General features: G+C 33.0%; 2 protein-coding genes across 2 annotated transcripts; both read right to left on the reverse strand.

Moving 5' to 3' along the window:
* Positions 1-1,007: 1,007 nt before the first annotated feature.
* Positions 1,008-2,851, reverse strand: LOC108485442 (uncharacterized). Its single transcript, XM_017789278.2, has 4 exons — positions 2,654-2,851; positions 2,464-2,570; positions 1,300-1,378; positions 1,008-1,202 (listed from the first exon to the last, which is right to left on the reverse strand). The coding sequence occupies exons 1-4, from the start codon at positions 2,654-2,656 to the stop codon at positions 1,155-1,157; spliced, it is 237 nt and encodes a 78-aa protein (XP_017644767.1). The 5' UTR covers positions 2,657-2,851; the 3' UTR covers positions 1,008-1,154.
* A 1,244-nt stretch (positions 2,852-4,095) lies between these two features.
* Positions 4,096-6,595, reverse strand: LOC108485425 (uncharacterized). Its single transcript, XM_017789262.2, has 8 exons — positions 6,447-6,595; positions 6,278-6,350; positions 6,086-6,204; positions 5,809-5,891; positions 5,331-5,452; positions 4,923-5,084; positions 4,613-4,703; positions 4,096-4,537 (listed from the first exon to the last, which is right to left on the reverse strand). Exons 1-8 carry the CDS (start codon positions 6,540-6,542, stop codon positions 4,351-4,353), a joined length of 933 nt encoding a protein of 310 aa, XP_017644751.1. The 5' UTR covers positions 6,543-6,595; the 3' UTR covers positions 4,096-4,350.
* Between the last annotated feature and the right edge of the window lie 12,580 nt (positions 6,596-19,175).

Consider the following 19,175-nt stretch of genomic DNA (forward strand, 5'->3'; position numbering starts at 1 on the left):
AAACGACTTCAGCGAAGAGATAAAATGCTAGAGACAAATCAAGATATAAGTACCCAATAATGGAGGGAGCTTTCTTCTTCGATTTTGTTTCTCTGTAATAAGAACAACCCATAATTGATGTGGAACAAAAATGCTGCATCATGGCAGCAGTTCAGGCTTTAAATTTCTGTTGGTAAAAACGATGTGTTTTGCCTTTAGTTAAATGGTGCGTAGGAAGAAGTTTAAACGCGTCGTTTTGAGTCAAGTCTGTTAAGTGAAACGATGCAGATTATTGGTAGCAATTTTGACAGCTGCCATTCTGTTATTTGGTCCATTACTCGTCCCTATTTGAGCACCAATCAGGCCTCAAATGATGGTTATGAAATGACCGACATGAATTTCTAATCCTTCACTCATCTTTCACTCCTGAAATTCTACTGCTCTTTCTTCTATCTCTTCAAATCCCTATCTTCTTCCTTGATTCTTATCATTCTTCAAGAGATTGGAGGAAATGATGAACAAAGGTGGGAGTAGATTTTGGATTAAAAAAAATGAGAAAGTAATTACGAAATGCATTGAATAAGCAATTCAAAACCCGATCCTCTGAATGGCTATGCAGAGCCCGCATGGAATAATTTATTCCAAAGTCAAATTTCAACCAAACAAATGCACCACTGTTCAAAACTAAATAAGCCCTGATTCATATGAACCAAACATAACGTAAATAGTTTTGTCAATCTTCCTCCGATTAGCTTTAGGCACCTTTGTAGTTTGTACTGTGTTATTTTTTTGTTTTATTTTGTTTTCTTATTAAGGTTTAATATTGAAACCATTTCGGCACCTATTGGTTGATATCTGATACCATGAAGCACAAAAATCCAAGGATTTGTGCACGATCTTCGGATCAAACTATTGTTTGAGTCGATCTGGAATGAGGTTACTGCAAGTTGAACCAGTGTGCAACTTAAACAATGTGATGCAACCACGACTCCTATAAATTTGGGCATGCACCAAGAAAACCCAAGAGATATCAAAATATTCTCATAGAAGCACTCTTTATCTGATTAATAACAAAAAAGAAAAAGTCTATAGGTAACAAGATCGAAGCCATGATCCTCCATTCAACACCATTCTGCTCAGCAAATTTTTAAAATGGTTGAAAAAATATATGAAAATCAGACATAAACGCCGGCTGATAGTAGCAAAAACAGTGACCCGAATCCCTGCAAGGACATCCAAAATCAAGCATCAGCCATGCACAAAAAAAAACTAGATGAATTAATGAGAAATCCAACCACAATAGATAGAAAAAGATATTACCAGGAAGACAGATGCCACTCCCCCAGTTGTGAGCTCCTTTGCAAGACTGCGATTTCGTTTGGAAGAAGTTGCTTCGTAGCTGCATATTTTGAGCAAAAAGAAAATTTCAATGAGAATTTAACTTAAAAGTTTTTACAATCATTAAGCAGCAGTATAAACAAATTTAAGGCTTTTTCGAGAAAACAAATAAAATGCAAGGAAGCTAATGATAATTGAAATGTACCATTCCTACAATTTAGTGAAGATAGAGCTCTAAGATCTAACTCGATCCAATGATTTCAAATTCTTTACTCTCTAGCGAAAAATAAAATTTTGACTCGAGTAAGTTTTAAGGTAACATTAGTACAGTGAAATGAGGACTCTAATTACTAACCGTAACATCCAACCCAAATGAAATTGTGTAGTTAAAAGGATACAACACACACGAAGCAATTCTAAAGCAAAACCAAGCGCAAGCAGATTTAATCAGTACGATTCAATGAAATGAGGACTCTAAGTACTAACTATAAGATCCAACCCAAATGAAATTGCGCAGTCACAAAATGCCAACATCCTCTAAAACCAAGAAAATAAAGAAACTAAAATAGTAAAATCAACAAAAGCATGGTGAACAATGAAAGCTTTACTATAACAAACTAGATCAGCTCAGATATAGTTTTAGTCATGCAAAAAGTTGGTGTAAAATTCTAGGCCTTGGAGTATAAAAATTCAAACTTGAAAATACCACAATCAAATCAGGGAAACCAGATACTCATTGAGACAAGTATTTCAGAAACCCAAAAGGACCCAAAGCAAACATGGAATGCTAGGCTCGAATTGATAATTCATTAATTCTACAAATCAAATGTAAATAAAAGTGAAATGTAGTACTCCACCCGACGGGAAATGACAATTGTATTCTATCCTCCTATTTAAGGGTTGGGGAGGGGTTCTAAGCATTGTATCAAAAAATTGAAAAAACTTCCAGAGGTCTCATCAATCTATGAACATATCAATTATAATTTATACATAAAAATCCAGATCTAGTCATAAAATTTTCAAAACATATAGGGAAAACCCGAAAATTAAGTCCCAAAATTAATCTAATAAGGAAAACAAAAATGAAATTTGTTATAGTAAAAGAGCGAATAAATGTTGCGACAGAGAACAGATGAAGGTTTTTACATGAAGAAGGAAGCAGTGAGGACAAGACCAATGGCGAGCATGAAGACGGCTAGGGTTGGATACCACGCATCAGGCACGGGACTAGTTATTGCTTTTGCAGGAGGTGCCTGAGAAAAAAAAACATAAATCAAACTCAAAGAAACAATTGAAAACCCTAGAAGTGCTTTGATTTTATTTAAGAGGGGTTTACCATGGCGATCTTTGTCTCTTCGCTTCGAGTTCTGGAATTTAATCGAATAAGAGTAAAAATAATGAGCGACTAAGAGGTTTCTGAGTTTTATTAGACTATGAAGCCTGCAAGTCTTCGCTTGTATTGAAACTTAGAATTCCCTACATCGCGGCGCATCAAATGTTATGTTCTCGTTCCTGGCGTGTTTTGCGTCGTTGATCTGATGATATATATTTTTTTAAGTTTTATAATAATAAAAAAGGGTAAATTATAAAAATAGTCACCCAACTATAAAAAATTATTTTAGGCACCTAAAATAAAAAAGTTTATAATTTAAGCAACCACGTTATATAGTTAAGTCACTTTAGCCATTACTGTTAAAATCACAAATAACAAGCTAATATGACAGTTAAAAAATCAAGATAATAACAAATTTAGCTTACAATTTTTACATATTATATCAATTTAATCATAATTTTAAAATTAACTCTTAAAATTTACAAATAATCTCAATTTGATCCTAATTCTAAAACAAAATATATAAAAAACAAAAATATTTTCAAATATTTAAAAATAGAAAAAATATTGGTGAAAATAAATAATATATAAAATTAAAATATTGTTGACAATAAATTATTATTTAGTGCATTATATTTTTAAATAAAAATTAATTTAAAAATTAAATATGGACAAGTCGAGTTAAACTCAAATTTACATTTCTTAATTTGGGTCAAACTTGAAAAAAAAATAAATTAATTTTTCAAGTCGGGCCAAACTTGAAAATAAATATAAATACCTTGCATAAACTTGGCCCATTGTAGTGGAGATTGAAGGAAATTCACATTGTCGGACAAAAGGTCGTACAATGGTGGCAGTGAGGTTAAGGAAAGAGTGAGCAAGACAAAGGGGTGAGAGTTGAGTAACCCAGGTGAGAAAATGAGCGAGTATGCGCGTTTTGAGGTAAGAGAAGGCTTAAATAAGTTGATCTATGTAGCAACACTAGACTGACTAGTTTATTATTTATAAGCTTCTTATCAAGTAGGGGACTGAAGTTGTAAGATATATAGGTGACAAACAATAATTATCCCATCGAAGTGATTTACCAAGTTCTGCCGAAACAGTGTTTGTGACGGAGATGACATGTCTATTTGGAGGAGGTAGTCCGTTGGTGGCAAAGGATGTCAATGTTCTCGCAATTTAATGCTAAAATAGATGAAGAAACTCGACTTCCAACAAATAAAATCATGATTTAACACTTAGCATAAAACTTTTTGACATTTAGCTCTGACTGTCCAGCTCTGGAATCAAGGATTTCACTAGTTTTAGAAAGATACTATAAAGTTATTATGCTAACCATCTGTTAATATTAAATAAAAATAAATTATTAATATTTACTAATACATACCTACATATGTCAATATCATAGTTTGATAACCCTCACCCCAAAGAAATTAAGTTAGATATTATTGGTTATGATCCTCAAGCCAACTTTGGTAATAAAAAAACCTGAAATGTAACTTACACAAAAAAACATGTTTCCAAACATTCAAAACAGCAATGGCCAGTGTATGCAGTTTCCATTACCTCTTCTATTACAATCTCCTTTTTTTTTTTTTTTCTTTTTTGTTTTTTTTAAGGTCCCTTCTATTACATTCTTATTAAGAACATGGCTAAAATTAGCTTGAAATTTTACTCGGCATGAACAGTAGCTGGGAACACTAGTCTTGCCGTAAAGTTTCCTTTAAATAATTCAAAACCACTGATGCTAATTCAGTTTGATATGAAGTATAATTATGATTGGCACCTTCTACGATGTGTAACTTGTGGTTCGGTATGATCTTGGCAAACTCCAAGGCATCTCCGACAGGGATTATTTCATCGGCAGATCCATGGACCGTCAACACCCTGCATATAATCACTTGATGATTTTTATTTTTTTTTCAAGAAAGTCTAATACAGATGAATATGATTCAGTCTGACCTGCATTCTCTGGGGATTTTAAGACATACTTCGTGCATGTCTAAACTTAAGCGCTCCATCAAACTTTCCTTAGTCACACGATACTCAACACCTGCAGACATAAAATCTCAAATACTCGATCAATGTGAAACGAATCTGTAATTGACTAATCAAAGCAAAAGGGTGGAAGCCACTCTATTAGTCGTTGATGAGGCAATATAAGTGCACTATATGTTAGAAAGGTGGAATTCACTCGAGCAAAGGAAGAAAAGATTTCCGTTGGAAAACAACAGTGAGGAATGGGGAACTCTTCGAGCAAAAAAACTGTTACCTTTCTTATTCTTAATATCAACAAATCCATCCTGAATTCTGTCCATAAAGTCTTTCCCAAAGCGTTCTTCAATGCCTTTCTTCAGATCATAGCGGCCAGAGACGTTGACGACAGTGTGGATATCATGATACTTAGAGGCATAGAGAAGCACAACATCGCCTCCTGCATTCATCTTATTTTAGTTATACGGAACTTGCAAGAGTGTATATATGAAAATTCGTTAGTCAAGTATTGACTCGAACATTGTAAATAGGTTGCTAATTAAATCTTAAGCCTCATTAATCTAACACGGAAAGAACACGCACTTCATCATATATAAGACAGCTCCTCCAAGACTCGGCATTCTTTTTCTCTATCCGGGTGTGAGTTCAACAATCAATGAGCAAAACACCTAGGCAATCCACTCACCTTTGCTATGCCCAAGAATCGCACATACTATGCGGTTTGCCTCGCAAAAGTGCTGGATAATGGAATGCAAATCATCGGCTTCTTTCGAGTAGTTACCAAACTCAAATGACCCTTCACTTTCTCTGAAATGGGGAAAGTCACAAGTAATTATGTGAAAAACAGCAAAATTATGTAAATAGTCAGGACTCCGAAGACTGACATAGGAAAAAGTTAGGCCACTGGACAATCGACTCGAAGCATACTTGGAAATCATATTCTCAAAAGTATGTACATATCCAGTAATTCTAGTTCTGCAAGTACAGTAAATAAATGTGCAACTGACTCATCAACAAAATGGTAAACTAAAGTCCAAGAAAATCATCCCTTCCATTATATAAGTTATGGTACCCTATCTAAGTGATTCGGATTAGAGTGTGAGTGTATAGGACACGGGTATATTCGATTTTTCCAAGTTTTTTCATGTATTTATCCAACTTACCCGTTTCCAGCAAAGTCAAAACGAAAGGCACTGATTCCTTCTTTCTCTAAAGCAACAGCAAGGTTGACCATAGTACGATCAGCCTGTAGCACAAGCAGGTTTTATGAATGGGACTTTGAACCCCAAAATATGAGTGCTGCTACATACAGAGATATCAAAATTTCAACAATAATTAAACATATAAAGCTTATTTGTTCTTAATTGATATGATCTTCCCAACACTTGATTAAAGTCAAAACACAGAAATATGAAAAAGTTTGAGCAAGAATATACCAACCTTGGTGGATCTGAAACCATGGCATAAGATCACAATTTCTTTAGACCCAGTTTCGTGTAACAATCCAACAAGCTTTTCTCCATGCTTGTTTGGAATTATGACTCTCTGCTGCTCAATCACTGAAAATATAACGAAAAGGGTCAATCCCCAATAATCGATTAACTTTAAAAAAAAAAAAGAGTTCAAGGTGACCTGGATTTTGAGAAGAGTGGGAGTGAGTCATCCTCAAGCTTAAGGTTGTTGCTGGTGTGATAGAGTAACGGACCTGGTGAAGAGGGAATTTAAAAGAGAGAGTTTGAGAATTTGACAAATTGAAGGTAAATGAGAGAAAATTATAAGCAAGAGTTTCCATATGTTTTACTCGTTCACTGTAGTGGTAACAAGCCAGGACAAGGCATTGAAAGATCCCTCCTATGCTATTATTGTGGATGTGATGAACTTGGGTTCTAAACTCCATTAAAACCTTACAAAAACTAGACCCTAAACTTAGCCTTAGACTGGCTGTGGGTTAAGGTAAATAGAGGCCCCATAAGCTTGGGTCTGAAACCTTTGATATTTGGTAGTATACGATCGAATCACGTTCAAATAGGTAGTTTGCTAGTGGGGTAAATAAAGGAGGTCAGTCAAAAAAGGCTGCAAATAATTACAAAACACACATTCTACTATAAAGCCCCCTGGGCCCTGGCCCTGGGTGATGTATTAAATAAGATCGGCCCGTATTACAAGCAAATGATAATCCATAGTAATTTCAAAAGAAAAAAACACAATCCATATTAAATTACTAAATTGTCCATAATTCAGCTTGTTCGATTGTAAGTTGTAACATAGAATAAAGTGATATTTTAAATTATTTTAGAATAGATTTATCTTTTGAAAGATGCCCATTAAAGTATGTTACTCTCTTGTTTTTTATTACATAAACAAGCTTTGAAGTTGTAATCATCTCTTATATAAAACAACTTAGTTGACCATTAGATATGAATATGGTAATATAAGAGTCTAATTTATATTCATCAATACTAGTTCATACCTTATAATTTTTATTGAATACTAATTTCTTATTTAATAAATTGTTCATTTGATAAAAGAAATTTTTTTCTTTGATTAAATTATTATATTGTCAATAATGTCACTTTGATTATTAAAAAAATAGTAAGGTCATTTTGAGTGTTTTATATTTATATATATATATATATGAAACACAAATATTTAAGAAAAACAATGATTTAAAACATATGCTATAATCAATAAAAATCAAATCATCTTGGTTGTTTTAGTATCAATTGACAGTGATAATTTATAAAATTATATACTAATTAATAGCCAAAAAATTAATAAACTATTAAATTGAATTTATTATAATGAAATAAAACTGAAAATAAATATTTAATAAAAATGAAATAAAATTATAATAATATAAAATAAGTATAACATTAAATTGATTGGATAAAATAAAATAAAAAGATAATCATATTACATTATTTGGTTGAATAGAATTAAAATTAATAATGTAACGATGATACATTTGTTAATATTTAAAATTTTAAACTACCAATTTCTAGGGACCCCCACGTACCGTCAATCGTCATTGATAATACTCTAAAATGACGTATTTTTATATATTAATCATGTGTTTATTTTGAGCTTGAGCCTACTAATTTGAGCTATTTATATCTTTTTATCTTTTAGGGACTAAATTGGAGGCGAAAAGTAAATTCAAGGGAAAAAGCGTCAATTTGGAGATTAAATGGGCCAATATGCAACGTGGGACAAATATGGTGCCAAAAGTGCGAACATGGAAGGCACAAGGACTTAAAAGCAAATAGAAGAGATTTTATTTTGGAAGACTCTATTTTCTTTTATTCTATTAGGATAATTAATATTAAGATAATTATTAGGATTATTCAAATTTAGGATTTTATTTTAATTATCTTTGTTTATCTTTAATTAAATGTATTTATCTTTTTAGAATTTAAGTTCAATTAGACTATCTCCCTAGCACTATAAATAGGGGGTGAAGTGACTCTATTTGGAGGATCTTTTTCTGCAAACACTCTCCCCCAAAAGTCTTTTGTTCTTTTATATTTCTTTTTAATAAAATTTCTTTTTCCATATTTTTATTTATTTTCTTTCCCACAATTATCATGAGCCACTAAAACCCTTCTAGCCAAAAGTTGTCAATATTTCCCCAAAAAAGGTTCTTGAGGCCTAGAATCCGTTTTAGTATTCTCGCCAAGTATTCATCGTTTCTCCGACTACGGGCCGACGCTTCATCCATGGCCCTTAAGAAGTAAGCTTTTCAGATATGCAAAGGCGGCGCTTTGTATGTATTGGAAGGATTGCATAGTCGGTTCGTTAACTTATCGCGTCGAGGTTGGCGAGCCAAAGAGACAAAATGGCGTGGGATTCGCCATTGAGAAGCGTTGATCTAGCATAGATTATCACTAAAGTCGTTCCCTAAAAATCGTAAGTCTAATCTTTGGAGCTGGTGGTCGAGGCGTCCTCTTCCACTATAATCGGCTTACTCGAGTCGAGAAGGATCATCCAAAAGCCAAGGATTGAGCCCAAGGCGAATGAGACAACCGAGGTGGAACTTTCCCATAAGAATTTCTTTTCTCTTAAAACTCTCTTTATTATTTTTATTATTTTCGTAATCATAATTTCAATAAACTTCAAATTCTGTTTTTATTTTATTTTCGCCCAAAATCAATTCTTAAATTCTTTTTTATTTTTTCCAGAACGCAGTTTTCTTGAGCACGATTCTCGCCTGAGATTTCGAGAGACAAGCATTCGTATAATCCGGTCCCCGAGGATTCGACCCTACTTCCCTTTACTATTTCTTTTTTATTATTTTACAGGGAATAGGATATTTTTGGTGCTCTCAACGACCGCATCAAATTTTGGCGCCGTTCGGGACCAACAACATACTAATCTTGTTTTTCTTTGTTTTCTATGAGCAGATCTGCTCCGGTACTCTTCGTTCGACTTTAAATTGAAAAGATCTGCAAAGCTAATCGAAAGGAAACAAAACTAAGGAAAAGCGATCGTGGTGGTTGGAACTCAAAGCAATCCACCGCCGAAATTAGAATCGACGACGAAGTAGAGTCTAGGTTAACGAAAACCCTACTCAAACGTTAGAAAGTAAAGAAGAAGAAGTCGATTCCCAAGAAGAAGTCTGAACACTAGGGTTGACGAAAACCCTAATTTAACACCTCAACTTATGGCTCGTACAATTCGAATCGGCAAGCGCCCGACAGAACAACCGCCACTATGCATCGCGTATCCTACTATGGATACGATTTTGAATTAAAGTCGCTTGATTCACTCATCGCCAACTTTCCGTGGGTTACAAAATGAAAACCCCACAAGCGCTTAAAAGAATTTCATATGGTTTGTTTGAGTATGAAACCTCGGGGGTAATCGAGGATCAAATTAAATTGCGCTTTCCTTTTTCCCAAGCGATTCACCGGGAATGGTTATTTTATTTACCCCGGATCCATTACAACAATGATCTATCTCGTTTATTTCTTAATGTGTTTTTCCTGCATCACGAAGCGGTGAGTTAAGAAGAGAAATCGTGGGCATAAGGCAAAAAGACGTAGAGACTCTATCGACTATTGGGAACGATTTAAGAAGTTGTGTGCAAGTTGCCCACAACACGGTATATACGAAATGCCTTTGCTCCAGTACTTTTATGAAGGCTTGAAACCCATGGAGATGAATATGGTAGATGCCGCGAGTGGAGGAGCGTTAGTCAACATGACTCCACAACAAGCAAGAGACTTAATCTCCACAATGGCTGCGAATTCCCAGCAATTTCGAGCCAATCCTGAACCCCCTAGAAGGGTTCACCAGCTAAGTAATTCTACCATTGAAGATAGACTTGATAGACTTACTAATATTGTGAATTCCTTGTTACGTAAAAAATCGAAACCAGCCCGAGTATGTGGAATATGTGCTACACCTGAACATACGACTGATGCGTGCCCTAGTCTGTGTGACGATTCTATGGCCCATTTAGATGCTGTGAGAAATTTTCCTGGGCCACCACAAAGACGATACGACCCTTACGCCAATACCTACAACCCAGGATGGAGGGACCACCCTAATTTTAGTTATGGGGCTAATCCACGATATAACCAGCCATACCAAAATCGAGCCCCACAACAGTCGCAAGATTCAGGTAATTCTTTAGAAACTTTGGTCAATAAATTAGCAACTAATGTCCTTGATTTTCAACAAAGAAGCTCTCAATTTCCAAAGAGAAATGAAGGGTTTTCAGCAGAAACGAAGCATCCATAAGGAGTTGACCACATCAATTGAGAAATTAAACTCTCAAGGGAAACTGTAATCACAAACAGAACCAAACCCGAGGCAGAATGCGAATGCAGTAACGTTACGAAGCAGAAAGATCCTGGAACCAGTTTCTGGCAAGAATCTTGGTTAAGAAATCGCCCAAGAAACTCCAGGAAATGACGAACAGATCCGAGCGAAACCCCCACTGCCGAAAATCCAACCTCCATTCCCAGGACGATTAAATCAGTGTCGAAAAAGTAAAGAAGACAAGGAGATCCTCGAAACATTCAGGAATGCTGAGATCAACTTACCACTGTTAGATGCCATTAGACAGATTCCGCGATATGCCAAGTTCCTCAAAGAACTTTGCACCAACAAACGAAAACTAACAGGTAATGAAAAGGTAAGTATTGGTGAGAATGTTTCCGCAGTTCTACAGCGAAAAATGCCGGTTAAATGCAAAGATAGGGGTATGTTTGCTATTTCATGTAAAATTGGTCATTTGGGAATTAAGAAGGCTATGTGTGATCTAGGGGCCTCCATAAATGTAATGCCTTATTCTATTTATGAATCACTTAATGCGGGTTTTTTGACAAAGACAGGTGTTACCATTCAGTTGGCAGACAGGTCTATTGTGCATCCTGAAGGAGTCCTCGAGGACGTCTTAGTAAAAGTTAATGAACTTATTTTCCCTGCAGATTTCTACGTAATTAAGATGGAGGAGGACAACACTGTTGGATTTTCAGACCTCCTGTTGGGCCGACCCTTCCTTAGTACTGCTAGCACCAAGATCGATGTTTGAAGCGGCACTCTTACGATGGAATTTGATGGGGAGATCGTGAAATTCAATGTTTACGATACCATTAGCCATCCAAGCGAAATCTTGAGCGTAAACCGCGTCGACCTGATTGACTCATTAGTGGACGAGACTTTTGAGTCAACTTATAAAGACGAATCTGAATATAGATATGATGATTATGAATTTCTTAAGATATTATTATCACCATCAGAAACTAAACTTCTACCTTCTGTTGTGCAGGCACCAGATCCGAAATTAAAACCACTTCTCGAGCGTTTCAAATTCACATTTTTGGAGAATGATGAGACCATTGCTTACTTAAAAGGGATCAACCCCTTGGAAGAAAATACGGAACCAAAGAAAGAGGCGCAAGGACGATTAAACCAAATATGGTGGACGTGTTAAAAAATGAGAATTTCCAAGCTCATGAGAACAAAAGAATTCAGCTGGAACAGCCCCAATACTAGTTGAGGCGTCAAGCTAGCGACGTTAAACAAGCGCTTGTTGGGAGGCAACCCAATCTTTATTTTTATTTTTATTTATTATTTTCCTTTATTTTCTTTTATTATTTATTATTTTCTTTTATTTTATTTTAGTTAAATATTAATAAATTTCTCTTCTTCCATCTAGGTGAAATGGAGCGAAAATACGAAGAAAAAAAAAAAGACAGAAAGTGTGCACCAAAACAACCCTATCCATGGTACCAAACAGTTCTATTCCAACCCAGAATGTCATATCTCTGCAGCCAAACAGTCCTATTTCAGCCTTAGAACCCCCAAAACCTGCAGCCAAACACCCTTTTTCAGCAAATAAAACTCCCAAACCTTATATTTTTTCCCCAAATTTCTCCATAACCGCCGACTCCTTTCTCCTCCACCACCCACCGCCGATTTCTTAGCCACCATAGTGAGAACCCGAAGCTGAACCGTCGTTGCCACGTCACCCATCCCGTCTTCACCTCTTACCGCTTCGCCATCTTCTTCTCCACCGTGTGCGCCAACCGACGGTAACTACATGGGGAGTTTTTCTAAACTTTTTTTTTTCCACCTATTTGTTTTCCTTTTACTTTCACATCGAGGACTATGTGTTTTAAGTGGGGGGGAGGCATTCTTCGTTGTTACTATCTGCTATTTTTGCTGTCATATTGTTGTTGCTGTTGTTTTGTGCTCGTTTCTGCCTATTTATTTTAAGAATATCCTGCTGTTTTTACCAGGAATTGCCTACTGTTTGACTTTCATGCATGATTCTTACCTTCTAAGGAAGTTATGATTTTTTCAATAATTGATGCCATCTCCACTGTTTTATTTTTATTAGGCTAAAAATAATTGTGATTAATAGGGTTAATTCTATCTTGCTTTTCGTAAAATTGATCAAGTTTAATATCAAGTGAACACTTAAAATGATTACATGCTTAATTAATGTTCATGGCTATTAGGTGATTATTAAAACTTATTTTTGACACTTAAATTTTTTTCTTTCCTGAGTTCTCAAGAATTTTAAATATCGTTTAATTTTTAATAAATGTTTTCCATGGTTATGAGTACAGCTTAAATCGTGGATCGATCGAGTAACCGAGGTAGGGTGCTTGGGTTGTCATTCTACTTCGCGTCAAAAGGTTGTGTGACGTGACAAGTAAAACTCCACTAGCCGAGGTTATGAGTATGGCTCAAATCGTGGATGATCGAGTAACCGGGTAGGGTGCTTGGGTTGTCATTCTACTTGCGTCAAAAGGTTGTGTGACGTGTTGGGTAAAACTCGCTAACCGAAATAAATAATTTTAGGAGTATGTTAATGAGTAACCGGGTGGGGTGCTTGGGTTGTCATCTCTCTTTGCGTCAAAAGGTTTAATATATTCCTAAGTAAATAAATAATAATAAAATTTAAAAAAAAATCAAAAAAAGAAAAAAAGAAAAAAAAAGAAGAAAAAAATAAGTACTAATAAAGTTGCACTTCGGGGACTAAAGGAGGAAATAATTAAGGTGTCTTAGTAGGTTTGGTAATTTACCTAAATGGCATAACTCAAGTCGATCTTAATTTTTGTGTGAAATAATTGGAATACTTTTTCTGTTTTACTTAAAGCAAGCTTAGAGGTCTCTTTATTTTTCATATGCGTTTTTAACTAATATTTATGAAACTTTGGAGTGGTATTTCTTTTATGGCAGAATCTAGCTTTCACAGTTGATAGGAACCATACTTGAGGGCAAGCATGGGCTAAGTAGGGAGAATTTGATAATACTCTAAAATGACGTATTTTTATATATTAATCATGTGTTTATTTTGAGCTTGAGCCTACTAATTTGAGCTATTTATGTCTTTTTATCTTTTAGGGACTAAATTGGAGGCGAAAAGTAAATTCAAGGGAAAAAGTGTCAATTTGGAGATTAAATGGGCCAATATGCAACGTGGGACAAATATGGTGCCAAAAGTGCGAACATGGAAGGCACAAGGACTTAAAAGCAAATAGAAGAGATTTTATTTTGGAAGACTCTATTTTCTTTTATTCTATTAGGATAATTAATATTAAGATAATTATTAAGATTATTCAAATTTAGGATTTTATTTTAATTATCTTTGTTTATCTTTAATTAAATGTATTTATCTTTTAGAATTTAAGTTCAATTAGACTATCTCCTAGCACTATAAATAGGGGTGAAATGACTCTATTTGGAGGATCTTTTTCGCAAACACTCTCCCCAAAAGTCTTTTGTTCTTTCATATTTCTTTTCAATAAAATTTCTTTTCCATATTTTTATTTATTTTCTTTCCCACAATTATCATGAGCCACTAAAACCCTTCTAGCCAAAAGTTGTCAATATTTCCCCAAAAAGGTTCTTGAGGCCTAGAATCCGTGACTTAGCCTTCTCGCCAAGTATTCATCGTTTCTCCACTTACTGGCCGACGCTTCTCTCCATGGCCCTTAAGAAGTAAGCTTTTCAGATATGCAAAGGCGGCCGCTTTGTATGTATTGGAAGGATTGCATAGTCGGTTCGTTAACTTACTGCGTCAGAGGTTGGCGAGCCAAAGAGACAAAATGGCGTGGGATTCGCCATTGAGAAGCGTTGATCTAGCATAGATTACTGGCTAGAGTCGTTTCCTAAAATTGTAAGTCTAATCTTTGGAGCTGGTGGTCGTAGGCGTCCTCTTCCACTATAACTGGCTTACTCGAGTCGAGAAGGATCATCCAAAAGCCAAGGATTGAGCCCAAGGCGGAATGAGACAACCGGAGGCTGGAACTTTCCCATAAGAATTTCTTTTCTCTTAAAACTCTCTTTATTATTTTTATTATTTTCGTAATCATAATTTCAATAAACTTTAAATTCTGTTTTTATTTTATTTTCGCTTCCAAAATCAATTCTTAAATTCTGTTTTTTTATTTTTTCCAGAACGCAGTTTTCTTGAGCACAATTCGCCTGAGATTTCGAGAGACAAGCATTCAGATAATCCGGTCCCGAGGATTCACCCTACTTCCCTTTACTATTTCTTTTTATTATTTTACAGGGAATAGGATATTTTTGGTGCTCTCAACGACCGCATCAGTCATGCACCAAAATTCATTTATTTAAACTTCGTCATCTTCCTTTTCTTTCTAAATCGCACCTTCAATTTCAACTAGTCAAATTGTTTCAGTATGTCTCTTCTATTTGTCTCTATTAAACAAATTGCTCTAAAGAGAAAAATAGTCTCCAAACTTTTCTTTTTTTTTCTTGTTATGGTCTAAATTCGAATAGTTGATGTTTATATATTAAGGATATGCTTAATATTACTTTTAAGAAATACTTTTAGGATAAAAATATATTTGAAATAAAAATATTCTTAAATAAACTATTTTTTAAAAGAAAATGTATTTTCTCAAATAAAAAATTAACCCAAAAGTTTTTTTTTTTTGAGAAGCTTAAAAGGACACAATAGGAGTATTTTTAAAATGGGCAGCTTCTCAAAAAAAATATTTTGTTAACATCCATAGAGGACTTAAAAGGAAATCAACGAATTTTTTACCCTAATAATATAAAAAATAAAATAAAATGCTAAAATAGGTTGTTTAAAATATTAAGTATCAAAATGATACATTTGACTTGGTGGAGGGTGGTGCATAAGCAGCACCACAATCAATTTCTGACCCAAAAAAAATAATTTAAAAGATTTAGTGACCTGTTATGTAATTTGTCTATTTATGAATGGCTGCGGAAAAGGAAGGGAAAAGGTGCCGCCTGGCAGTGTGGCGACACCAAACTTTAAATTTGGATAATTTCCTTGTAACCCCTCCTTATTTATTATTTTATTTTATTCCCTTCAACTCACAATATTGTGTTTAAACAAACCATTAACCTATTTTTGCAGTTAAATAAGCCCTTTACTTATGGTTTTACTCATAAAAAGCCCTATATTTTAATATTAAAGTAAATATATTTTACCCAAAGTAAAGCTATTTAAAATATATAAACTAATTCACATCTTATGTTGATGTAAATTTGATGAGAATAATAAATTTTAAATTTCTTGAGAGTGCTTGTATACATGATATTCTTAACTACTCTTTTGAAATTTTGATTACCTTTTAGATTTTATGTTGATGTTAAAGTGTATAATTTTTATTGCATCAACAAAAATTAAGATAAGAGCTTGAAATTCAAAATATATATATTTACTTTAATATTAAAATAGACTTTTATGAGTAAAAACCATAAGTCAATGGCTTATTTAACTACAAAAATAGATTATAGTTTATTTAAACATAATATAGTGAGATGAAAAGGAATAAAAGAAAATAATAAATAAAGAGTACTTACAAGTCAATTATCCAAATTTAAAGTTTAGTGCCGCCACACTGCGCGGCGACACCCTTACCCTTCCTTTTCAGCAACCATTCAAAAATGGAAAAATTGAAAACAGGTCCCTAAATCTTTTAAATTGTTTTTTTTTACTGTTTTGGGTCAGAAATTGAGGGTTTGTTCCGCCTAAGCACCACCCTCCACCAAGTCAAATGTATCATTTTGGTACTTAATCTTTAAAACTGTAACGCCCCTAACCCGAATCCATCACCGAAATAGAGTTACGGAGTATTACCGGAGTTACCGATTTATTTATCAGATATTTTATTTCATCTAACGTTCATATTTGGAACTAATTAAAATCAAACATATTGTCCCTTAAACGTACTTATTTTTTGTAATGACCTGAAATTCACGGGCACCGGAAAAGTGAGTTATAGGGCCTCCGTCTTAGTGAAATAAGTTCGAAAATAATTATTAAAAATATTTATGAGCCTAGTGGTGTGTCTAATTAGGATCTAATTAAGTGAATTTAGCTTAATTTAGTGTAAGTAATAAAAAGGATTAAATTGAATAAAGGATAAAAGTTTAATTATAAAGCAATAGAAAATAAAAGGATTAAAATGGCAATTAAGCCATTGACTACAAATGAGGTGGCATATTGGTGAAATAAAATCAAAGATTTTTTTAGGTTTTATATATTATAATGATTATTATTATGGTTTTATATTAAATTGTTATGATTATTTAATTGATAATATATTATAAATAAATTAAATAGAAGACAATTGTATGGTAATAAAATATACATGTGTAAGAATTGTATGGGTACATTTGTAATTTAAATATTTAATTACTTATAATTTAAGGATAAGGATATTTTATAATTATTAATTGTATTAATTAAATTATGAGATTTTTATTTAATAAGCAAATTAGATAATGACATTTGTAATAATATAAATATGTACACTTGTTATATAATTATTAATTTACTTAATATTAAAGTAAAAGATATTTTAATATATTATATTAATATTATATTATGTTAATAAAATAATAAAGTATAAAAGAATTAAAGATATAAAGAAACAAAAGCAAATAGAAACAGAATTGAAAACGGGAAGCAGGGCAGAAAAAGAGAAATAAAAAGGGAAAGAAAAATAAAAGAGAAAACTAAGGATTTGAAGTTTGGAGTTAATTTGGTAAGTCAATTAAGTCCTTTTTAGTTAATTTTGATGTTTTAGGAGCTTTGAAACAAGATTTTGATGAAATTAAGTTGATAGTTCAAGAGTTCATATGTTTCCAAGTAGGGTTCATGTTGGAATAATTATGGAATTAGGGATTTAATTGAATGAATTCTAAGTTAGAATTGATTAAGGGATTAAATTGTAAACTAGGCTATAAGTTTTATATTGTAGGACTAAATTAAAGAAATTTCGAAATTAGGGAAATATGCTGGAAATTTTATAGTTAAATATAAGTTTAGAAAAATTTGAATAGAAAAAGAGAGTGAATTGGATTAAGAAAATAATTAAGTTTAGTTAGAATTAAATTGGGAATAAGGTAGGAGTTGTTTAGAAATTTAATTATTTATTATAATTAATGCTGTAAATAATAATGTAAATTACTATTATTTTCGTAGCCAACAAAGAACCGGAAGCATCAGCATCGAAAAGAAAGGAGAAAGTCATCGAGGACTAAAACGAGAGAATTACGGTGTGTATTACTATAATTCAAATTTTAATTATTATTGATTGCTGAAATTTTAATTGTTATGTATGGTAAATAAGACTTGAGGTAAGTAAGTGAAATTGATATGAATATTGAGTGAAAATGAAAGTGATGTAAATTTGAATCAAATTGAATTGAATAAGTGAATTATGGAATATGTGATTATTTGAAAAGTGTATTGATTGAAAATAAATAAATTGTGACAAATGTATGGTGTTGATGGTATACACTTGTGTGAAAATTAATTTGTATATGAATTAAGATAATAGATATTTCAATTGAATGAGTATTGAAAAATTTTGTGTAAATGAAATTGAAATTAGAAAAAGTAAAATAATACCCTATTAACTTGTCGGACTAGATTCGATACAAATGGCATGCCATTGGATTTGTGATGTGATGAAGAGATTGTAGTTCGGCCGAGAGGATGTTTCTGTTATTATATACTTCGGTTTATCCGAATAGGCATTTAATGCCTTATTGGTGTGTTCGGGAGGATATATAATACCGGTGTGTTATGGAGGATTTATAATATTCCGGGTGTGTTTGGGTTGGATATTTTGGTGTGTTTGGATGGAATCCAGCAGATCTCATCATAGTCCGAGCTTTGTTAATAGGGTAAATAATTGAAATGAAATTTTAAAATGAGATTATTTGTTTTAGCACTATTGAAAAGTACGAGAAATAATGTATGAACTAAATTATGAATTGAGTTAGTATGAAAAAATGAATTATGAATTTAAGATTTATGAAGTAAAATTATTGTATATAAAAGTAGTTTAAATAGTTATAAAATTTATGGTTGATATTTGTAATTTATTAATGTTAAATAGTCTTGATTTATAGTAATACCACTGAGTATATCCATACTCAAATGACGGTTGTTTCCGTCATGAGTTAGTAAAAGTCAAGTGTCTCTCAAAGATCCGAACAATCCCGACTCCAACACAAACTTGGTGATGTATATTTTTCTTTTGGGTAAAGGTGGCATGTACATAGGTGTTATTTAGTCACTTGAATATGTATATTGTTTTGAGTAGTGAAGGATGAATTATAAGATTTAGATGGTTAAATGAAATGGTAAGGAAAGTACATGATATTTTGATACATGAACATTAAGTTGTTAAATGAATGAAGTTTATAATCAATTTTGAATGATGCTATGATAGTTATTAAGTTAAAATTATGTTAATGATATAAATATTAGTTATATGAATGTGAAATATTGGTGTTGGTTGTTTTGGTTTAAATTTGCAGGAGGTTTAGGTAAAAATAAGCAGAAATGCTGCCGAAATTTTTATAAAAATAAAAATAAAATTGGAATACTCGAACAAGTCCCGTTCTACTTTTAATACGTGTTTGAACTTCGAGAGTTCAAGATAGGGACTTAATTATTATATTATACTATGAAAGTTATATTAATTGTAAATTATTCGTAAGTTGTCTGATATATCCGGTAATGCCTCATAACCTCATTCCGGTAACGGTTTGG

The sequence above is a fragment of the Gossypium arboreum genome, chromosome 5 (genome assembly GCF_025698485.1).
Source record: "Gossypium arboreum isolate Shixiya-1 chromosome 5, ASM2569848v2, whole genome shotgun sequence".
NCBI classification, from domain to species: Eukaryota; Viridiplantae; Streptophyta; class Magnoliopsida; order Malvales; family Malvaceae; genus Gossypium; species Gossypium arboreum.